The 24,139-nt window shown below is 40.7% G+C and overlaps 2 protein-coding genes across 2 annotated transcripts in view; one reads left to right on the top strand and one right to left on the bottom strand.

Moving 5' to 3' along the window:
* Positions 1-1,025: 1,025 nt before the first annotated feature.
* Positions 1,026-17,006, bottom strand: Thap12 (THAP domain containing 12). The gene is made up of 5 exons (XM_051192309.1): positions 16,621-17,006; positions 11,672-11,792; positions 8,501-8,608; positions 6,174-6,210; positions 1,026-3,982 (listed from the first exon to the last, which is right to left on the bottom strand). Exons 1-5 carry the CDS (start codon positions 16,707-16,709, stop codon positions 2,064-2,066), a joined length of 2,274 nt encoding a protein of 757 aa, XP_051048266.1. The 5' UTR covers positions 16,710-17,006; the 3' UTR covers positions 1,026-2,063.
* The window catches only part of Gvqw3 (GVQW motif containing 3), a 21,868-nt gene continuing 14,436 nt past the window's right edge, over positions 16,708-24,139 (top strand). The window contains 5 exon segments of the mRNA XM_051194032.1: positions 16,708-17,231; positions 17,671-17,803; positions 17,805-17,869; positions 17,871-18,053; positions 18,055-18,117. Of these exon segments, the coding sequence (XP_051049989.1) occupies positions 16,708-17,231; positions 17,671-17,803; positions 17,805-17,869; positions 17,871-18,053; positions 18,055-18,117 (968 nt within the window).

Here is a 24,139-nt window from a genome sequence, read left to right as displayed (position 1 = left end):
GGCACACAGCCCAAAATTAGAGAATACCCAAACACAAAAGATGGCACCTTCAATGCTTCTGGACACATGGTTGTGGTGGGCTGAAAATAGGACCTACTTTGCAACTACTGCTGTCTAAGGAAATGTATTGCTCATCCCTTCCATCTAGGCAAGCCAAGTGACTTGCTTTGACAATATGTGATGTAAGTGATACTCCATGAGTTCTTGAGTCCAGACTTTGAAGGTACCCTTGGCATCTTGGTACTCTTGGACCACATAGAGAGACCTGACCATCCCACCTACACCCCAACAAATTTTCAACAAAAGGCAGGAATACCACATGACCCTTGCTTGCAAAGAAACATTTAACCAACCCTCAAACTGTGAAAAGTGAAATTGTTTCTTTAAGCCATTAAATTTGGGTAGCAACAGGGCATTAACAACAAACTACCTAATCCCCACACAACCACCTATGGCAGAGGAAACAGACCTTGGTTGGATAGTCTGCCAGTCACAACACTTGTTAAGTCTCCCAAGAAACTCATACAAACCAATGACAGGCCAGGGCTGATCTCCTTCACTGTCACCCTGAAATTGGTCGGTTCTGTTAAGGACAGAAACATCATGCAGAGTGCTAACAACAGTAGTTTCATCTTTTATAACCTACAAAGGCAACATGTCCTGATTTGACACATATACTGGGCTTGACCCAGTGCTGCACCAAATTTGTCCAATTCTGCTGTCTGAGGCTCAAATAACATTAACTCCTTTCAACACAAAAAACCCAACAGCAGTTATACAATCTACCCATCAGCAACAAACAGTAACACAAGCCACCAAAACCTATAGCAGGGGCCACAGTATTCAAATCAGTTAGATAAACAATACAATTAATAATTTCTTACTTTTAATTTTTTTCCTACACTTTAAACTACATATCAAAAAGGAAAAAGTTCATCTTGAATTATAAATCATGAGGGTGATTATTAAACAATCATTTTAAGAAAATATACAAGAATGTGTTCTGACTCACCAAAAAATCTCAATTGAAATTTAAACAAAATTCACATTTTATTTAGATTGAAATAAACTGTACAAAATTGATTTTATTCACCAAAAATAACAGTAATATTTTCTGTATTATTTTTTAGATAAACCATAAAACATTTATTTTTGTAGGTTTTGCTTATAAATCAAGACGAGGCAGTAGACATAATCATGTAAAAAGACAGAAGAACATAGACAAATCAGGTGCCTTTATGGATCGATCGCCTTTGCCTCTGTCTTCACTGTGAAGCAGAAATGAATCTACCTGCGAAGATGCCTATGAAAATGTGGGCTCAACAAAGGGATACAGACAGCAACAGCACCTGGCTCTGCCATTCACTTGTTCTCTGAGGTCCTTCCATCCTGACAGAACTATGCTGAAGCCTGCTTGCTGAGCTCATAACCTTCTCTTCTAACTCCTATGCCTGTTCATCCATCACACAGTTGGATCTTATTGTTGTTTTGCTTTTGCAGTAGTGAGGCATGAGCTTGCACATGCTAGGCAAGTGCTCCACTAAGCTACACCCCAGCCCTTGTCTTTTTGAGACCGGGTCTCACTATGTAGCCCAGGCTGGCCTAAAACTTGTGATCCTCATGCCTCTGCCTTCCAAGTGCTGCTACCACAAATTTTAAACACCTATAACTCCTACAAGTCAAAAGTCAACAGTGTACTTTATATCATAACACATTATAAAATGTATCTCTCACAAAATTCATTTTTTTCAAAGACCTGATAACCCAACAGCTGACAACTGGTTCCACAATGATAATGTTATATCTAAAATGACTTTATAACTAAAACAATTCCAGAGTGTCTCTAGCAGGGAGGCATTTTGGCATTCCCAATGCCAACTTCTGGAAGATACTGAAAGCAAGAGAGTTCAAACGGGGGCCATTTAAATACGTGGACTAGCAACAGCTAAAGATGCATTCAACTGGCGGTCTATTGGTAAGGTATGCAGTGATTAATTGGCCTACTATACCTTACAGCTTTTCTTCCAAACAGCAAACATAAGAAACAGACACTTTTAAATCTTTTAAGTATTTTCAATGGTTTCTGAGTTATTTGCAGGAAGCTCTGGTTTATTTGTATAGAGTTTGATGTATGTGTCCACCATTAAATCCAGATCATGTTTTATATCAAAATTTATGTTAAGCAAAGCCAAATTACTTGACCTCTGGTCTGTCAAAGTGTTCCGCAAATATGCCTTGAGACGCTTCCGTCCACTTTCATAGCGCTCATTTTCAACTTTCATCACAGGGAGAATACACAGGACCTTCAGCAAGGCATATACATTGGGGAAAAACTTGATGTCAGGAAGATGGAGGGCTTCATAAATGGTGGACGGGAGCTCAATATCCTTCCCTCTGTGTTTCCACTTGATTCTCCAACAGTGAAGCTCAGCTGAGAGCGTGTCAGGATTGGGCAGGTCACTTCTGTACATGTCAGCATGGTGTTCTTCTGATGTATTGAATTTGAGCTGCCCCATCACTGAGGGTACCAAAGATAGGCATTTCAGAGCTTTGAGGTGCTGTTCAGAAAATATATCTTTAAGTTCCTGAATAATGTGTTCCACTGTGGGAACACTGAGGGTGTCTTTATAGTAACTCTCAGAGGTTAGCTGAGACTCCAGGTTACCTTGCTGTGCCCTCCGGAATTTCCCTGGGAGTTTCATTTGAATGTCAAGTTTGGTTGCTAAATTTGTGGCTTCCTCAAACCAAAACTCATGATACACTTCAATATTTTCCATCACCTCGTTAAGTGAGTGCAGTACTGCAGTCAAGCTACTGGCTGCAAAGAAGACATCAGAAGTTTGTCCCTGGAGATTCTTCCCAAAGGCCCTTGTAAAAGATAACACATTTTTAAGAACAACAATGGTAACAATGAAATCAAAATCTGTCACTGCACTACAGAGTACAAATGCTCGTCCAGCTATACAGTTATTCCACCTAATATTTGTATCGCTATTTATACCATCTAAACATAAAACAAGTGCTTGTAGGAGATCCACTAATATTTCAAAGGCGTCATGCCTGCCTGTCCACTGGGAATGGCAAATTTCCTTCAGTTCCTTACCCCGCTCTTCACTGTTCTGAAAAAGAACAGAAATTACATTGTCAAGTTCTAAAAGCAGCTGTGGTGATCGGTGGAAAAAAGAACAGACTTCCTCAATTGTTCCTAAAGCCACAGATACCCCTACCACAGGGACAGACTTCGCCAACCACGTATTTAAGGCACAGGAAGAGCAGAGTGTATAGACAGCCTGGGGGTATTTTTCTAAAAGTCTCGAAGCAACAACTTTCATCTTGGAAGAAAACCCACTGGACACAATGTAAGCCTGACCACGACAATACTCCATATTCAATCCCCATTTCTCAGTTATTGTAGTATGAAATTTCACAGCCAAAATCTCTGCATCAGCTTCATAGGGCAGGAAGCCCACAAACTCCTCTCTCAGGTTATGAGCTTCATCGACAAACCTCACCAGCACGGGCAGGTGCTCTTCTCCTGCTATGTCCACCACGTCATCTGTGATGATGGAAAAGAAGTGTGAGTCTCTCACTTCCCTGAGCGTCTCTTCCCGAATGCAGCTCTCACAGATCTCCAGCATCTGTCTCTGCTGAGCTTTGGAGCAGAATAAGGTGTTCACCGCTGTGGTCTCAAAGCGCTTCCGCAGGACCTCTTCTCCAGAATTGATTCGGCACTCCAGCAGCGCCTGAAAGTTATCTGGAGCAAAGAGGCCTTCTGGAATCTCGTCAGCCTCGTGCCCATCCAAGGGTATGTTCTGCTTTCCCATGAGAATCAGAATCTCAAACAACGACTTGAGGTACTCTTTGTTCTCCTTCTCTTCGAGGGTTAAAGGTAACACATTCCCATCCTGCTGGCTCCCTGTTTCAGCACTGGGGTTCTGAGCATTGCTGTTAGTTTCTTGTTCTTGTTCACAAGTTTCCTCAACTGGAAAACAAAGGGTTAGCTTTACAAACAGATTCATGAGGAACCACAAAAGACAAAACTGATTATACTTTTGATTGCTTAAATACTTAAAACCTACAAACTCATTTATTCACCATTAATAGAACATCAACAGAATAGGTAGGACACAATTTAAAATAAGCTAGTAAAAGGAGAGACAAATGCTGTAGACAGATTTGAATAAACATACAGCTGTGATGAAGTAGGAACAATTTTTAATAAAATTACAAGTGATTTCACAAACTATTAACATGAAATGACAGATAGTCTGTACTGTGAAAAAAAGGAAGGTGAAAAGAAAAAGTATTTCCACCGGTAGTTTTACATTTTACATGTATCATTTTCTTCAGGCAGATGCTATCAATCCCACTTGACAAACAAGGACAATAAATAACTTGCCCAAGGCCACAGATAAAATCACAAAGATAGACATGAAACAAAATCCAAGATCCACAAAGATGCTGCCTCTACCTGTTAAGCTTCTATACAGCAGACAGTTCTATAAAAACCAACATGATATAGAACAAGGGTGGGGTTAACATTATAGTATTAGCAAGCTCAGCTAGTCTTTTCAAATCTGGATGGGGAAAGTATCCTGTCTATAGTCATATAAGTCAGTAATGGTCCCAGGAAAAGAATTAAAATTTGAAGAATCATTTACCACCCAGTTCTTAAAGTCTAAGTCTATGAGAAAACCACTAAAAACTTGTACAGCATTACTGGGAGGGACGAACACAACTGACAGAAAATTGCATTTGATAATTACTTGAGTACTAGGGACACAAGTGAGGAAGGCAGGTGGTACACAGACACTAGTCAAAGCACTAAGGCAGCAGAGACAAGCAGGCTAACACAGAGCAGTCTAGTGTGACTAGGACTGTATAAGTTTTATTTCTAGGCATCCAGGACTCTCAGAGCTCAGCAGGGCTCAGTGGGGCCAGGAAGACTCCTCCCTAAATCCTCCTCAGTGTACATGGTTCCTCCTCTATTATATGCACTACCCAGAAAGAAAGACGTTATCCTACATGTCTGCCTTTCTTGCTGCCCCCACCTTCTCTCTGCCTCCTTTATTCCTTCATTTCCCATCAACAAGTATTAATTCTATTATTTAAAAAAAGATGCCTAATAAAGCACAAAATAAAAAATATAAAGTGAAAACCCAGTCTCTCTCCTTTTAGACATAATTTTATATGTGAATTACCTACATACAAGTTCTTCCAATTCTGGCCCTTCTGCCTACATGGTTGCCTTTCTTAGCCCAGAGTATTCCATGTTATCACCTTCTCAGTGGTTCGAGACCAGCCTAGTCTACAAGAGGTAGTTCCAGGACAGCCTCCAAAGCAATACAGAGAAACCCTGTCTTGAAAAACCAAAACAAACAAACAGAGAGCAGCTCACAATGCTGCAAGTTCTGAACTCTGTGCTCTCTCCTCTGGGTTCATTTGTTAAGCACCACAGGCTGTCAGAAATCCTAACAACATCTAAATGAGTGTGGTTACTTCAATCTAGCAGCTTATTTTGTTCTAGTGTATGTAGAATATCTTTCCTGTCTGTCTTTGCTACATCTGTTTCCTTATCTATAAAGAAGGAAAATAGTACTTATCATGTAGCTACTGTGAGAAGTAAAGCACTAAGATGATAGAAGGGCATCAATCAAAGCTTATGTCTATAGTAGCAAGAGAAGATAAAGGAGGAGAAATGGTGTCAACTGGGAAGAACAGAAAAACTTCTAGCCTCATCCTTTGATGGCACAGCTTACACATCAGCACCTACAAAGACTCTGCAATCATTACACCCAAAGTACCAACTGCCTTTACAGCCAAGAAATAATTATGCTCCACAAGGTGCATGGGTGGAATTGGACTGGCTGGCTTTACTGGAGATCCCTTCCTTACTGGTACACTCTGTGGCCTGCCACTCAAGAGCACCTCGAGGGGAGGGGTTCATCTGTGCTCTGTACATGGCAATGCTTGTAGTACAACAATCCTTTGCAGATACAGGATGAACTAAGATGGTAGTGTCCAGTAACTATAGGACGCAGGACAAAGTCAACCACAATTTTACATTCATGCTCAAGGGAGGTTTTGGATATAAAACATATTTACTTGTTCTTACCAGGCCAAGGCCTTTTAAAAAGGCCTTCAGAAGCTGAGTCATTAACACTATCACTTACTTTTTTTCTGTTTCAGTGTCCTGATTTCATCTTCACTCTAAAAAAGAAGAAAAAAATTTAACACAATTTAACACAATCATCTCTAGTAAATCATCTTAGACTTAAAAAAGCCCGTATTGGGGGGGGGGGGGGAACTCATTAGGAGTTTAAGGAGTTTTGTTACTGTTGTTTAAAGAAAGGGTCTCCTGTATTCCAGGATGATCTTGAACTAAGTAGCTGAAGATGACCTTGAACTTCTGATCCTCCTGCCTTCACTTCCCAAATGCTGGTTTATGTGGTGCTAGGAACTGAACCCAGGACTTCATGCATGTTACACAAGCATTCTAATAGGCTAAGCTATATCCTTAGCCCCAAAGAGCATCGATTCTTCATGTAGAATACATTCTTCAAACAGACAATAGGAAACCAAAACTATGTAAGCTTATAATAAAGTACTAGAAGGGAAAGCATGTGTTTTTAACCTACTTTCTCCCTTAAGTACCCTAACTGGACAAATGTGTACTGAGTGATAAGGGACGAAGATACACCACATCACTTAGCATCAAATTCAAGAGAACACAATCTAACCCTAAAGATGTCACAAAACAAGTGCCAATGAGAGCTGGAGACAGCAGGGTACCTGATGGGCAGCTACTAACAAGAACCGTTAGCAATCTGGTTAAGTTGAACAGTGCCCACCCATCCCCCCTCAACGCAGAGGACAGCAGTTAAAGGATGGCATGTGTGGAAGTGTGCCTACCATAAAAGGCAGACTATAGGTATGCAGCAGCTGATGCAAAGGACAAATCCCAGAGAAGGTGGGGAGAAAAAAAAAAAAAAAAAAGAGGAAGCAAAAATAAGCATGAGAGATTAAGCACTGAAATGTAAAATGGTCATCAGACTAGATAATAAAGGGAATGAAAATACACTATGGTTTTTTATTTATTTGTTTTTTGATACAGGGTTTCTCTGTCCTGGCACTCACTCTGTAGACCAGGCTGGCCTTGAACTCACAGAGATCCACCTGCCTCTGCCTCCCAAGTGCTGGGATTAAAGGTGTGAGCCACCACTACCCGGCTGTTTTTATTTTTATTCTATTTTTTTTTATTGTTTTGGTGGTTCTTGGGACTGAACCCGGTACTCTGAAAATGCCAGGCAAGCACTATATCAAGGGCTATAACCCTGACACTGTTTAGTAAAATTTAAGTGACCATATTAAAAAACCTGAGAAAGCTTTCAGGGAGAACAATGATCACCTGAGAAAGCACCACACTTCAGGGACAATGAAGACATAAACACAAGATCCTGTGGACTAGAGTGGCTGTGTACCACCCAACATTTGAAATAAACCACACGAAGAGGTTTTCAGAACAAAAACAGTTATCTTAAAGAACTAGGAGAGATTATAAAATCCTGCCAGCTAAGCAGGGGGAAAAAAAGTATACCCCCCCCCAAATCAAGAGGAAACTAGTAAAATAATTCACAAGTATAGTGGTTGCTGAGATGATAAACTAACTTTACCAACTCTAAAAACACTCCTGAAGTAGTTTAGGAACAGGTAAAGCGAAGCATTAAAAAACTCTAGATGAAGATCACAAACTTAGAAACACAATTAAACCACAAGAAGAGAAAACCAAGAAACTGGGCAGGCAAACAAAACTCCCATCCATTCCAAGCCAGGAGGCTGCACTGAGTCCCATCTAGATTTCAGGAGCCATGTCTACAACATGCAAATTTTTCTCAAAACAAAACAAGCTCTGAAGACCTAACAGGAACTTGTCCTCAAATCTGGATAAGGGTACTACAGCATGTGTGCCTAATAAATAATTACATAACTGACAAAATCGAACAAAAAAGGCCTTGGTAGTAGTAATGTATAAATAATGGTGTTCACCTGAGGTCAGCAAAAGATAGGTAGGTTTCAGCTATGAGATCTGAGAGGATTATAAAAGCATATAAATAAATTATATGAGATTTTAAACATTTTCTAGACCCTGTCAACAATAATAGTGAAATTCTCATCTCTAAAACAATCTAGATCTCAAACTCTAACACTTTCCTTTTCTTTATCCCTTGTGCCAAATTCTGGAAACACACCAATTTCATTTGATACCAGTCCCAGGAGAGCAATGAGCCAGTGGCCTGTAATCAACAGCACACTTTGTTCCAAGTCAACAACTATCAACTGGCTATACCTGGAGGAGCTTTCCCCGTTTAAATAGTTCTAAGACAGACTAAGCAAAGCACCCACTTCCTAGCATACTACATGAGAGACCTGTTAACAAATGCTTCCATACTCAATTTAATAGAATTGTGGAGAGAGGAAAGCTGAAGAGTCAATGACATACCAATTCTTTTATTCGCTTTCTGTGTCTGCTATGTGGATTGTTCAAATGACTGGTGAGATCAAATATTGTTGGTATCGCATTATCTCGAAGAACTGTGCGATAAGGACTCTGAAAAAGACAATGTTTCAATTCAGAAGGTTCTTAAAAAAAAAAAAGTAAATAAAATTCTACATTAATGACTTCTCTAAAACTTTTTTTTACCTATCTCTAAAGTACAGACTTGCAAAATCCGGTGCCCTTCCAGAGATCTTATCTGTTCTGTCCTTCCACTAGCTACCAAATCCTTAGGAATCACAGGTCTCCCAAACTATCTATGCGCTTTTATGTTCTATCACAATGCTCCCTCCTTACCTGCCATTCACTCCACTGTTGTTGTTAGTACTTGGAAATATCAAGGCACAGTAAAAAAACACTAACTTGACCAATGACTTTTTAGACTCCAGTTTCTTGTTCTAAATAGGAGTCAGGTGTCAAAGTAGGTCAGTATCTTCTAAAACAAAATTATTCACATACTAAGAATAACAAAATACATAATCACACACAATTCTACCAGTGCTCAATTAGGCACTTCTAAACTTCCTTCTTGTCCCAATGATCTTATCCCTGAAGAAGCACCTTTCTCTGCCCTGCTTAGACCCAAATCTACATAGTGACAGCCTTCCATGGAGAGCCAAGAGAAAATTGGGACAAGAAATTAACTAAGGAGAGTAACTGATAAATAAATATTATTCCACTAGCTAGTCCAAAGAGACAGTGACTTTTATTTCTCCCTCTGGTCAGAGAGAAACACACAAAACACACTTCATTTGAGAACTTTCTTGGTAGCAGTGATTATTGCAAAGCTGACTTCTCTAAATGTTTCACCTTGGTAAAGGAGGTTGGGAAGATAGGACAGAAAAATATATCTAAGTGGAACACACTCCTTGGATTCCATCCAAAGAGGTGCTAAATGCACTCAGGGAAAATTACTAGTCAGAGTTAGTGTTTTCTAATTCAATCCCACATGTCACAGAAGACAAAACAAAGTTTGATTTATTATTATTAATTTAATTTTTAATATGGTCTCATCATATTGCTCAAGTGGGCTTCAACTCATGATCCCATCTACTTTTGCCTCTTGACTGCTGGAATTATAGGTATGAGCCACCACGGCAAGCTGAAATCTTATTTTTTTTTTTTTTTTTTTTTTTTTTTTTTTTTGAGGCAGAATCTCTGAAGATCAGGCTGGCCTCAAACTCACAGAGATCCGCCTGGCTCTGCCTCCCAAGTGCTGGGTTTAAAGGCATGCGCCACCACCACCCGACTGTAATTTCTTAATACTTGGCTTCTAATACAGGACTAAGAACTGAGTCTACCAGGAAGTTTAGATTGGGACTGGTATGGATAAAGCTACAGAGGAAAGCAAAACCTATGATACCCTGAGTTTTTCATCTTTCTCACCAAGCCAAAGTCTCAAAATTAAAAACAGTCAACAACAAATAGGTGATTGGGGGAGGGATGAGACATTCTATAGAATTTAAAAAATTCAAGTCTAGCAGACAAAGCAAAGATCAGAAAAATTAGAATATGAATGAAAAATGAGATATTCTATATTCACTTATAAATACACATGTCAAAAGATTATATCTACCACATATGAACAATTCTAACTCCATATCATTGTTTAATCTTTGCTAATTTGAAGGAACTACACTGATCTTACTCTAGCATCAAATATAATAAAAGTTTGGCTTTGGCAGAACTACATATGTATGTTAACGAGATCTTAAATGCCAAACTAATAAAGCCAACAGACTTACATATTTCAATACAACTGCCATGTAAGCTAGCTTTCAAGTTGATTGCTTCACACACACAGAAAGAACATTTCTCACATTTGGGTTAATTTACTCACGATGAGGGAATCATTTGGGAATTAAAAAACCAAAACTATCTAATATTTCTATTCTTGAGTAAAGTCAGCTACATTAGTGAGTTATATTTTAAATTTCTCAAATTAGTCAGGCTGGAATTACACAGTTAAAAGATGATATTTATTATACTAAAATAAAAAAGTAAAAATGCATGGTTTGTGTGTTTTAAAATAATTCATGATATTCTAACTGAATGTCAAGAACACAAAAGCAGTTTGCCTTTAAAACATATGAAACCTTTTGGCTAATCAGTGAAACGCTTGTAACAAAGCAAGGTTTAAAAAAAAAAATCCCTCAAATATTTGTGATTAAATTGTTGAACCGGAATTGGCTCACCTCCCAATGACTTCAAAGTATCTGCTTCAATTAACATTGAGAAATAAAATAACCCAATCATTCTTTAGTTTTCTGATGCCTCTGCAAAATGTATCTGAAAAAAATATCAAAATAAATTGCTGCATAATAATATATAGTGTACCTTCAAGTCAAGTTTATGTCTATCCCAAAGCTAATACAAAACATTAGTTATACCGAAGAACACTGTGGATTTACCAAACTCTTCCTTATTAGTTTCGGTGGTTCACACATGCCAATCAAATCTGCCTGTTTCTGGCTTTTTTTTTTTTAATTAATCACAGCAGTAAAAGAATCCTAGAACATTAGAAATCTTAAGATTTTGGTCTGTTCTCTTTAGAAACGGACCCAGAAGAGAAAGGTCTGGGTGTGAGAACATTTTTATGTATCTGTGTGATATGGAATCTTGTTCTGGCTATACCTTAAAAAGTATATAGTGGGAACAAAGTTAGTGTTGGTTCTTAAGAGGACATTCAAATCATGAACAGAAAGAGCATCTTCCCTGGGTGAGACTGTCACTCACAAGAATACTCCAGAGAGGGGCTAGGGCTAACTCAGTAGTAGAGAACTTGCCTCGCATACAGAAGGCTCCAGGTTTTATCCCTAAAACCACATTAAAAAAAAAAAAAAATTCTAGAAAAGTTGCTTGAAATGAACAGTCACAGTATTATACACTTAGATTTTCTATAAGTTTTAAAGTTGTTACCTCTAATGAGGGGAAAACAGGGTATCAAAGACAGAAGGTTTTAAAAAGTCAAGTTTTTGAGAACAAATTAGTAATACTACAAAATTCCAAATCTATCTTCAACTTAAATGGTAAGGCATAGGTAGATATTCCAACAAAAATTTACATTGCAAACCAGAAATAATAAGGAAGAAAGAAGCCAAGCTGGCTATTACTTACAGTTCTACAGATCATAGAAGTCTCAAAGTGTTTGGCACATAATCGATAATGCTTATTTAGTTGATCAGGTGTTTTATCTTCTAAATCTGCTCTCCTGCAATTTTCAACCCACTTCTGGCATCTGTAAATAAAATCAAAATATAATTATGAAATATAAACTCAAAGTTTAAATTTTAGCATTTGAGCTGGGCACAGTGGCACACACCTATCATCTCAGTACTTGGGAGGTCAAGGCAGGACTCTGAGTTTGAGACCAGCCTAAGCTACATACAAAAACTCCTCTCAAAACATAATTAATCTGAGCCAGGCATGGTATACACATCTTTAATCCCAGCACTTGGGAAGCAGAGAAAAGCAGGTCTTAATCCGTTTCAAGTCCACAAGGCCACATAGTTGAGACCTCAAAAAAAAAAAAAAAAAAAAAAAAAAAAAAAATCAAAAAATTGATTTAGTTTTAAGGCAAGAATGGATTCCTGATATACTCATCTAGAATACAATTAGAAGTTTATTAATATAAAATCAAAGTTGTAAGAAACTTTTGAAATCATTTAGAATAAACCCATCAATTACAAAGTTGGGAAGTAACTTGCTCATTCAAGACATGTATGAATCAGTGAGAATTCAAGCAGCAGCACAGACAGACAGAATGCCAACATAAAACTCAACCCACACGGCCAACAGCACACTTCCTTCACCTGAGCAAATCAAACACCCCAGCACTGCAAAGATGTAGCAAGTACATGTTCTACAAAAAACTACAGTACCTCATATAAGGATGAAGAAGTATTTGCCTTATTACAAACATGACATAGTACACACATGTTCTATGCGCAAATGCAAAAGCAAGCTCCAAGAACAAAGATACGGCATCTGCATGGTCTAGTTCATGGAAAGTATTGAAGATGCTAACCAAGGTAAACACATATTTAGTGCTTAAGATTTCAGAAAAACAAATGTTTACTAAGCACTTATTAAGGGGTAGATATTGCTCCAATTCTTTCCAAAGGTGAATGTAGTGAAGAAATTAAGGATTAAAATGTTTAAGTAATTTCTTGATGGGTTTACAACTAGATCTTTCCCTCATTCCAAGTTAATAAAAACAAAAGTTCTGCCATGGAAAAAGTGTCACAAATATGAAAGCAAATTCATATCCTATTTGTATATTATGCTGTATTATAATATGGATTTAAAATTATTATGTTACAAGTATATATTAATATGCATACTTCCTCTTAAAAGGATACATATATCCTCTTAAGTCTTTTTGTTTGTTTTTTTGATACAGAGTCTCATTATGTATCCTTAGTTGGCCTGGAACTGTATATATAGATCAGGCTGGCCTATTCCAACTGCTTCTGCCTCTAGGAGTGCTGGGATTAAAGGCCAGCACCACCACATCAGGTTCCTCTTAGGTCATACTATTTTAACCCTGAAATACACCCTAACACTTATTTCCACTCTTAAGTGAAACCACAGTGACTGTTATGGTCTTCATACCCAAACTAAAACTGTAATTGTACATCATTTCATTTAGCTAGGAAATATTATAACACTCAGTAACCATGCCTAAGAAACCCATATGTTAATATTTTACACAGTTGTAAATTATGATCATAAACATCGTTTCAAAAGGCAAATATTAGGCACAAAAATGTCTTACTATAAAAGTTTGCTGGACTACTCAGTTATATTTTTAATTAATTTCTGGAGTGTTATCCACACTATCTCTGATTTAAGGTAAAACAGTTTTTGATATTAACAGCAATTCAAGAACAGAGTATGAGATGGAAAAGTCTAACAAATTAGCCCTATTTATTTCCATATCAAACATCTAGGGTAAATATTATGAAAGATGAATAGGTCTCTCTTAATGACAAATGGAAGTATACAAGTTCATAAAATATCTAATTCTAAACAAACCATCCCCTCATATTGATTTACTGATTCAATTCAGTCCAAAACAAAACCAAAAATAGTTAAAAAACAACAACAAACTCAAAGTAGCTTGGAATAAGCAGAGAAGATGGATATTTTTCTTTAAACAAACAATGCTGAGTAGGATATCCATATGAAGAAATTAAATCTTGACCAGTAATTTTACAACATAAACAAGTTCCAAGTAATTTAATATAAATATTAAAGATAAAACAAACTGAGCATAGCAGTACATAACCAGTACTCAGGAGACTGAGTTTAAGGGCTGCCTGGGTTATATAGAGAATTCTAGACTGGAATGAGACCTTGTTTCAAATAAACAAATAAAATAAATATATTTGGAGTAGGCAAAGATCTCTTTTAAAAGGCCACTGACCACATGTCCAAGGTTAATTAAAAATATATAAACATATTTATTAAAAGATTTAAAACAAAAAAATCTATAACATGGTGGCACATGACTTTGATCCCAGCATTCAGGAGGCAGAAGCAGGCAGATCTCTGAGTTTGAGGCTAGCCTTGGGTCTACAGAGCAAGTTCTGGGACAGTCAGGGCTATACAGAGAAACCCTATCTTGAAAAAGTAAAAAATAACAATAAAAACAAAACTCAAAAACAACAACAAAAAAGTATTGACATCAATGTAAAGAAAGAGAAGGCAGCCATTTGAAATTCATTCCTGTGTATAGTATAATGATATCTATTATTCCCCCCAGTATTGGGGACAGAACCTAGGACTTTAGCACTTAACTCCATCCCCTGGCTGAAGACACCCTTTTTTGTTGTTGTTGTTTTGAGACAGGGTTTCTCTGTGTAACAATCCTGGCTGTCCTGAACTCACTGTGTAGACCAGCCTGGCCTTGAACTCACAGAGATGCACCTACCTCTGCCTCCCAAGTGCTGGGATTAAAGAAGTGTGCCACCACTGCCTGGTAGATTGAAAATACCTTTTGAATGCCCACCAAGTCTGTCAAAAGCAAGTTGTCAGATGTCACATTAAAAACCATATTTTTATTATCTCCCCAATAAAATGTATTTCCCAATCTTTCTTGCATTAGTAACTTTTATGTTAAAAATCTCAGAAGTCTAGGAAAGATGGCTCAGTGGGTAAAAGCATTTACTGTGCAAGCATGAGGATCTGAGTTCAGACCGCTGCACCCACATAAAAAGCTGTGCCTGAAACTCCAATGCTATGGAGAGTAGAGACAAGACGACTGACAGGGATTGCAGACCACTAGCCTGGCTACAGATTCAATCAGAGACCCTGTCTCAAAGAAGTAAGAAGTACTAGAGAAGGACACCTGATGTTCTCTGGCCTCCACATGCACAGACACACATACATCATCTCTGGAGTTACCCTTGACTCTGTTTTCTCCTATAATCCACATTCAAACCTTATCTAAAATACACCAATGTACCTCTTGCTCCTCTTCTACTGACCTGGATTACTGCAATAGTCTTTCATGGGTCTCCCTGCTTTCACTTTTGTTCCCTACAATTAACAAGCAGCCAGTAATCCTGTTAAGAACTCTCTCATATCTAAGTTCTCCCACTTCACCTGGAATAAATGCCACAGGGCTTTCCATTGCCAATAATTTTCTAAACACTGTGTGTCTCCTGTATACACCTCACCAGCAAGTATACCTGATTTCACCCTTCTTGCTTCCAAATTGTCTTAAGATATTTCATAGCTGTCCCCTGCCCTAATTTAACTGCTCAGATTCACTGAGGTGAGATTTTTGTTCCCTCTGTTTAAAACAAAAATTATGCCTCTCATTACATTTTTTTTTTTTTTTTATGGGTAAGACAAGATCTCACAACCATAGCCATAAATGGCCTGGAACTTTAACTCAGACTGGCTTCAAAACTCAAGCCAATTCCCCCTGCCTCCTCAGAGTGGGGTTATAGAACATGTCACTATGTTCAGCTCCCTGGCCACTTTCTTTAAAAAAAAAAAAAAAAATCTATTTATTTATATGCACGAGTGCTTTACACTTTGAGCCTGGTACACACAAAGGCCAGAAAAGGTTGTGCATGAGATCCCCTGGAAATGGAGTTAACAGGTAGTTAAAGTCACCTGATGTGGGTTCAGAACCTAGGTCTTCTGCCAAGTGCTGTGTTCAACGCTGCGCCATCTTTCCAGCTGCTCCCTGGCTACTTTTAAACCCTTCCAACCTCTGCTGCACTTTTCTTTAGGGTATTTTTTCATTATTTGGCACACTATTGTAAATACTGTACTTGTCCATTTTGCACCATTTGAACGTAGCCTCTCAGAGGAGCAGGGGCTTTTAACACTGGTTCATCTGTTAGCCAACAACCCCCCCCCCCCGTGCTCAGACCAATTGTGGGCTTTCAATTAACATTTGTTCAACTAATAAATAGCTCGCTATATGACAACGCCTGTTGACAGATCTGCTCCCTCCATGGATTAGGCGCTTTCTGCGGTCTGTGACATCATTCAAGAGTTCCCAGCACCTGACTTGAGTACACCAAACATGCTTACGCACTGACTTTTAAATGAATGAGCCAAGAGAGCCACGTGAAACGCCTGCAGCCTAACACATTAAGTCCCTGTGCCTCTCAAAGTATGACCCAGAGTGTGGGCTACCCCAAGGAAGAGTGAAGTTTCAATACCTATTCCCATGCCCTCACTCGCATCCTGTGTCCCCTACAATAACCAAGGGAGACAATGAGTAACGGTCTGCATTTGAACACTGCGATGACAAGTCCGAAGGAGGCAGCAGTTGTGACCTGATTAAAGATCAAAGAAAGCAGCTGGACTCCAAACAGAAACACTGTCCTAGAAGAGACGGGTGACATGGGGGAAGGCAGGGCCGCCGGGAACACGACCCTGGAGCCCTAACCTTTCTTTGACAGCTAAGGAAACGAGTCAGACGACCGAAGGCGCTAAGCTCCCACTTCATCCGCTTTCGCGCGTCCGGGTGGCACCCTCTCGGCCAGGTCCCCGAGAGCGCACGTGCACCGAGGTCCCCGCCGCCTCCGCGCCCCGCTCACCTGGCCGGGTCCCGAGGGAACCTGAAGAAGGCCAGGTCGGACTGCGTGCTCTTCCGTGTGCAGTTGGGGGCAGCGCAGAAGTTCGGCATGGTCGCCCGGCCACCGGCCGGTCCAGCCCTCCCCTCCCCGCCTCGTCAGGGCAGCACGGCCGCCCCGCGGGGCCGGGGAGGGGAGCTGGGCCGGCCGGCCGGCTCCGCAAGGCCGCGCGCGGAGGAGGGGCTGGTTCGCGAAGCCGCGAGGGGCAGGAGGGGCGCGCGGGCCGAGGCCGGGCTGGGGCCGCGGCTCCACAGTGCTGTGAGCGGCCGGGAGGATTTACCGCCACCGCCACCGCTGCTGCACCTCCAGCCCGCCCGGGACGCTGCCGCCTCCTTCCCACAATGCACCCTGGCGCTCGAGGGTGCCCTCTCTTCTCTCAGCCTTCCTCCCCGCCCTCCTCGCCCAGCGACCTTTCCCGCGGGCGGGCATGCGCATCCGAGCGCGTCTGACCGGGTGTGGCGGAGACCTGGGCGGCTGCCTCAGTGCGCGTGCGCACAACCCAACCCGCGCGAAGGAGGAATTGCGCATGCGGCCTTGCCTCCTGGGACTCCAGAGCAGAACCCGGGGCTTCTGCGGTAGGTTTGACGTGTGTGGGTTTCTGCAGGTCTGGGACGATTTGGAATGTTTCACCACTGCCACGCCACCTCTCCTTGATTAGGTGGCTACTGTTTATGCGTCCATTGTATGAGTCGCCACGGACTTTACCTTGGTGACTGCTTTGCAAACTTCACACACGCGTTGGACGCAAACATAGATTGTAGAGGATTTTTTTTTTTTTTCCCACCAGCTTTGCCTCGCGGTTATTCTGTGCCCCGGTTAGTGCGAGATTGCCAGCCATACACCTCGACTAGACGCTAAAGGCGAAAACTCAGGAAAGTGATAACCTCCCTGGTGGATTCCAGAAGGGCAGAAATAGGGAAATGATTAGGGCAGCATCACCCAAGAGATTAATACCTCGGGCTTCTCACAGTCGTGGCCTGATAATGTTCCTGTATGACTTAATGCCAAAATCAGTGATCGCTATTTAGAACAAAGGATTAGTATAAAGTTTTGAATAAAGTTAAAGAAGCCTGCAAGTGAGACCCACTATCTTTTGAAAGAAGTCTACGGTGATGAAGTGGTGTCGAGGGCTCAAGTTTTTACTGGCGCAAAAAGTTTATAAAGTAGGGCAGGAAGATGTCCGAGGTGATGCACGAAGTGTTCGTCCAATTACCAAGGGCTGATGAAAATATCCAGGTCAAGGACATGATTTGTTCAAACAGGCAGTCAGCGATGAGAATGATGGCTGAAGAATTAAATTTAGATAAAGAAACTGTTAGACTCATTCTAAAAGAAAACCTGAACATGAGAAAAATGCCTGCCAAAGTTATAGTGAGTAATTTGAAGGATAAGCCTAAACTTGAGGTTCCCATCTGAGCATTCAAAGGAAATTAGGAAAGTTAGCTTATATGTGAGGGAAAAGATAACAGGCTCTGAAACGTGGGGTCCTTCGTAGTTTTAAGCTGGTGGGGACAAGGCTCTGCCTGTGTCGAATCCCAGAATCCACCCCATTGCCAGCCAGCTCTGCCGGGGCAATCCTCAGCAAACATCCCCACTAGGGTTGCTCAGGATTGGTTCATATCCTGGTGAAATGAGCCTGAGGTAGCTAGAACCTGACCAGGAAGCAGTCCTCATCTGCTCTTTGTCTGTTTTCTTTCTTATGATCTTCCTTCACACTTGGCAGGGTCCACCTACAATACTGACCTCTGGGTTCCTCTTCCTTGCTGTTCCCCACCCTCTCCGAGGGCTTGTTGTAACCTGTTCTTGATTTCTTTGGCTTTATCAAGTTTGGCTCTCTTCAGTGCTTGTACCTCAGCTTGTGGCTGGCTGTCTTGCACATGATGCTGTCCCAGGGGATAGCCTGTGAGAAGCTGGAGTAGGAGTCTGTTTCTGTGCCCAGGGAGACATACTCTTCTGAGGAGACCCCAGAAGTTCTACAGTTTCAGCCTGCTTCACAGTCAGGACCTGAGAGGTATGACACTGAAGGCAGTGTTTACCGAGTGGTGTGATCTAGCCCAAATGACTCTGGGTTGGCCTCCCCTCTCCCGACTGGAGAGCTAGGTATGTTTCATTCTCCTGTGCTTTGGACCACCAAAGTCCGGAGTCAGGAAAAGTCCTGTGTGCCCCAGGGGAACAGCAGGAAAAAAAAAAAAGAGTAAGTGGGTGAGATATTTCTTTTTAAAGGGGTCCTTTGCACCTGCATGCTGACCAGGGTACTGCTTGAGTGCATTTTACCAGGTGACAGGGACAGGCCAGTATAATGCCTAAATCCTTACAGTGGGATGAAGAGTAATGGTGTTGCAGATGAGTAATTTGAAACACTAGGCTTCCTCTCTTCTACCCTTAATTTTATACTTGTAGTTTATAAATTGCTACCCCTATGTCTGTGGGTAGGTTTATAATAACTCACTTGTTTGTGTAGCTAATTGAACTCTCCAAAAGCAGGGTCTACAAATTTAAACCATCTTTTTGTACCTTCCCACCAGAGTTCCTAGAATGAAACTTGTCTCAAGTGGTTGCAAGTACTCCTTGTAGACTGAAAGCATCTCAGATTGCCTAAAAGGGAGCAGAGGAAAGGGAGGCGACAGCATCTCACAACATTGGCGAGTGTCTACCTTACCTAAGGGTTCTGACACTTAGTGACTCCACTTACTAAGAAGTGAATAATACTGCTTAATAGTTGTGCCCAACACTGTTCAACGACAGCCCACACCTTTAATTCCAAGCAGAAACAGGTGGGGTCTTCAGTTTTGAAGTTTCTTGAAATCTAGATCTTGTCTCTTAAAAGTAGAGTCAGCTGATAAGAGTTTTTCCAGAGGACCTGGGTTCAATTCCCAGCACCCACATGGCAGCTCACAACTGTCTGTAACTTCAGTTCCAAAGGATCCAACACTCTCACACAGAAACATGCAGGTAAAACATCAATTCAATTCAAAAGGAACATATATATATATATATATATATATATATATATATATATATATATATATCTTAAAACAAGTAGCAGCTTTAGTACAAAGACATCTCACTTCTAGACCATTAAATCTTTCTATGAGATGAAGTTCTGGTTCCTCTGTGCTGGCCACCAAGGACAATTTATCTTAGAATGAAGTTCCTACTGCTGCTCTGATCTTTCTTGTAGTCATTGCAGAATAGTGTGGTCATGGGCACAGACCAGAATCCCACAACCACCACTTTCAGGTCTTATCTCCATCTTACTTTACTTTATTTTGTGTTTGTTTGTTTGTATTTTGAGACAGGATCTCTCGCATAGCCCTGAAACTCACAGAGATCCACCTGCATTGGCCTTCCAAATGCTGGGATTAAAGGCATGTGCCACCACCCCTGGCTCTTACTTATAACACAGATCCTGAAAGAAGTTATTTCTGGGTTTATTTCATCCTGTAAATAGGATTAGAATGAAGCTGGTGGTGATGTTAGCCTGAGACTCACATTAAAACACAAGGTGCCTGAAATAAAATGGTTTCAGTTAGGGTTTAGGCACAGAAGCAGGTAATTAGGAGTGAACACAGATTGTTCAAAGTGGTTTCCAAAAAAGGGGACTTAGTTTATACCTGAAGTCCCATATAGTAGTCACATTGAATTGCCATTTCAACCCATTACTCCTTTGCAAGACTTTCCCAGAAATATTCACCAGTGGCAGGCTGTCTTAGATTTGGGGGAAGTAAAATTACTGCCATAACTTTAGTCCCAAGCAAAGCATTTTCATGTGGCTGTGCAGCATCACTGAACCCAATGGTAGAGCATGGGCTCCTAGGTGACAGGAGAGTTCCTGCCTAGCAGCGCTCTGAAGCGCCTACCTTCACTGATCCAAATTTTGCCCTGGCCTGTCACAGGTGTCTTAGATTCCTGGTCCTGTAGACTCAGATCCAGCCATAACCCCATACCTCAGCGTTTTCTCCTTGTCCCTTCAGACACTTACTTTATTTTCTTCTAGTTTGCTATTGATTCTCCGAGTCCCTGTTTTTGTTTCCTGATTCTGGGCCACACCTCCAGGTGTGGCTGCTTTGGCCCTTTGGTTGTGAAGGTCTTCAAATTTTTGGTATGCTTTTCGACTCACACAAACTCTCCTTTCCCTTCTTTGGACCCTTCTTCCTGCTCCAGACTTGTGTGGTCCAGTTGGGTTGGGCAGTTTCTGCTTCAGTCATGGCTCCAGCTTGTCTTCCTGCACTCCAAGAATGGGATAGGGAGGGACAATATAGGGGCTAGTGACCAAGCCCTCCCTCTATTAGCAATAACAAAACAGCTGGTGTTAACCGTTTCTCAGGGGTTGGTCATTTCTGGTCCCTAGATCCATGAAGTCTTCTCAGAGGTCCTATTTTCCCAGCAACTGTATTTTTCCCTGGCAGGAGGAGGTCAAGCCTGGCTTTCTGTGACTGTCAAGAAAGCTGCCCGTCTGCATACCTTGACTCATTCTCAGGCTGAATCTCTGTTAACCTTACCCCCCTTACCTTTATTCCTATTCTGAGTCAGAGTCCATTCTGTACTACTATGTTCTGTGTTACTGTCTACAGATCAAGAGGAACAGATACCTTCTAGAAAGGTACCATCCTATCACTGATTTTTGTCTACTTTTCTCCATTTCTCATCACCTCATCTTGATTCCTGTCCCACACAAAGTAATAAAATAAATTATTATCCTTTTTTTGGAAACTTTTTATTACTTTCCATTGTTGTTGTTTGGTTGGTTTCTCTGTGTGACAGTCCTGGCTGTCCTAGAACTTTCTTTGTAGACCAGGATGGCCTGGAACTCATAGAGATCTAGCTGCTTCTGCCTCCCAACTGCTGGGATCAAAGGTGTGTATCATCATTACCCAGCTTAGTTTTTAGTAACATTTTTGTTTTTTGGTTTTGTTGTTGTTTGTCTTTGGGACAGGGTTTCTCTGTGTAGCTTAGTAAACCAGGCTGGCCTTGAACTCCTATAGACCCACCTGCCTCTGCCTCCTGAGTGCTGGGATTAAAGGCAGTGTGCCACCACTGCCTGGCAACATTTTTGGTCAAATGTTTACCAAATCTTTGACTTGGAAAAAACATGAGGATGGTTCTGTAGTCCCCTGAATTCTCCTCCTGGCTGGGAGTCATTAAAGTGGTAGCATCAAGATGAACTTAGTAGTGCAAACCTGCAATCCCAGCACTGGGAAGGCTGAAGTAGGAAAAGTGTGGGTTCAAATCCAACCTAGGTGACATAGCACAGACCCTGTCTCAAAAAGAGAAAAGGAAATTCATTTAAGAAAACAGGTTGTGGACTTATGTCCTCGAGTGTTCCTTTCAGATCCATTTCTTGTTCTTAGTCCTCATTTGCTGTGGAGATGCCTCAAAGAACCGCACTGCACACACTGCTCAGTGTGCCTGCCGTTTCCACATGTTGTCAGCATGTCTCCTTAGGCTTTGGGTACTGTGTCTCACCAGGTCCCAGGTTGCTCAGTTAGCAAAGGCCATGCATTGGTGTTTTGCGGTCTCTGCCTTATTGGATCCCAGTATTTATGGTGCAAGTTGTATCACACTTCATCCCATAACAATATCTACAAACATCTGATGGGGGACTTGGGCCCAGTGCAGACTGTACAGGAAACACAATACACTTTGTGAGCCATCCAGTCTTTTAGTTCAAAGCAGACATAGCTCATATGGAAACAGATGAGTGTGGCTGCATTCCAGTGAAACTCTATAAATGAATCTTGGAATTGAAATTTCATAGTTTTCATAAAATATTTTGATTTCCTCCCCCAGTAATTTTAAATGTGAAAAATTAAATACAAATAAAAATTTTAAATGGGGACCAGAGGAAAACAAGTGGTAAGCCACATTGGCCTTTGGGCCATAGTATGAATATAAAAATGGCAGGTGATTAATTGTTTGTAATAATTTTGTTCATGCCAAGTTAGTTTGGCATCGTCTCACAGCTTACTCTCTAGAAAATGCATATTGGAAAGAATATGAGACCAGGAAAGCACACCCAGGCTTGACCACATTCTGAGTCACAAAATGAGTTTTATTCTGTTTTTCACTAAAAATGGTATTAAACAAACTACTGTCTACATTATTCCTATGATTTATCTCAAAACTTGTTTGGCAGTGCTGAAAATGATGTCGGGTTGCAGTGAGTGGTAATAAAGTGCACTTTAGTTGTTCCAAACTGCCTCAACCATGAGCAGCATTGAATACATTTATGTCATCACTTACTGAAGGATGTGCTGTAGAGGTTGCAGATTTCACCAAACCATATTTTTTTTCATGCTTATTAAAAAATATTTTTAAAAAGGTATGTACAGATAACCTGTGTGTCCTTTTAGATGAATCTGTTTTTATTTGTCCTAAAGACATTTTTACTATGTTTCCTTCATTGGAAGTGCTTTCCCAGTGCTATGGGAGAATTTCAGGATTGAGCAGACCTTTACAAGAGTGTTTGATCAGAATGTCAGTGTTTCCCAGGAACCAGAAGTGACCAAACCCTGAGGCAGCCATCTGAAAGGAGATTCTGTGTTAATTCACTCAACAGATGTTTACTGAGTGGTGTGTGTGCCAGGTACTGTCCTGGAAGAGTTGGAATACAGCAACAGACAAAGGCGAGCCAAACCTTGGATTTGGTCATCTGAAATCTGATTGTGTTACTCTCCATTGCTGAAAGCTGCTGTCCCGTGTGCTCACACTAACTCACTGTTAACTGCGCACCTGGAAATAGGGATGACCTTTGCCATAGGTCTCTGTGCCAGAAGTCACTGTGCCTCTCCAACATCATTAATAACCCAAGGACTGTATGTTCCACTTAAATTTTATTATCCTTTACACAGATCCATATTGGTAGAAAAAACACGCTGGCAATGTTGGAAGTGTAAATTGGCAACAGCTTTCTGAAAGGCAATTTGGCAGTATCTGTGGGGAGCTTTGGAAATGTTTTTATCCACCAATCCTCTAAGTCCACTTCTGGGAATCTGTCCTAAGGAAACAGTCTAAACTATGGGCAAAATTTATGCCTAATAATCTGAAAGTCTAACAGTAGAAATTGGTTAAATAAATTGTAGTCTGACTAGAATAGGCTAGTATGCAGTCTTGCTAACAAAGAGTATTTAACAGAATAATGGAAATGCTTGTGATGCTTAAAATAAATAATTATATGCATACACCCCCCCTCAATTTAAATTACTAGAAAGAATTTGTTAACTTTTGAGTTGCTGAAGTTTAATTTTTTTGGTTTATGTGCTTTTAATAGATATTTCTTTAAAATTAGTACAACAGTTTAAAATAGCATCAAAAGTTGGCAGTGGCGAGATTGAGGCTCCATCACGAACTTGACCCATGAATATTAACTGGCTTGGTCACATGAAGGTTGTATGGTATTGTGTTGGCAGCCAGAGTGGGACAGAAAGGAAAAGGATCCCCACCCCCACTCCTGAAGGAGTGTGACCAGAACCCCTACAACATA

The sequence above is a fragment of the Phodopus roborovskii genome, unplaced genomic scaffold (genome assembly GCF_943737965.1).
Source record: "Phodopus roborovskii unplaced genomic scaffold, PHOROB, whole genome shotgun sequence".
In the NCBI taxonomy this organism is placed as follows: domain Eukaryota; kingdom Metazoa; phylum Chordata; class Mammalia; order Rodentia; family Cricetidae; genus Phodopus; species Phodopus roborovskii.
This window is presented reverse-complemented; position numbering and strand designations above follow the sequence as displayed.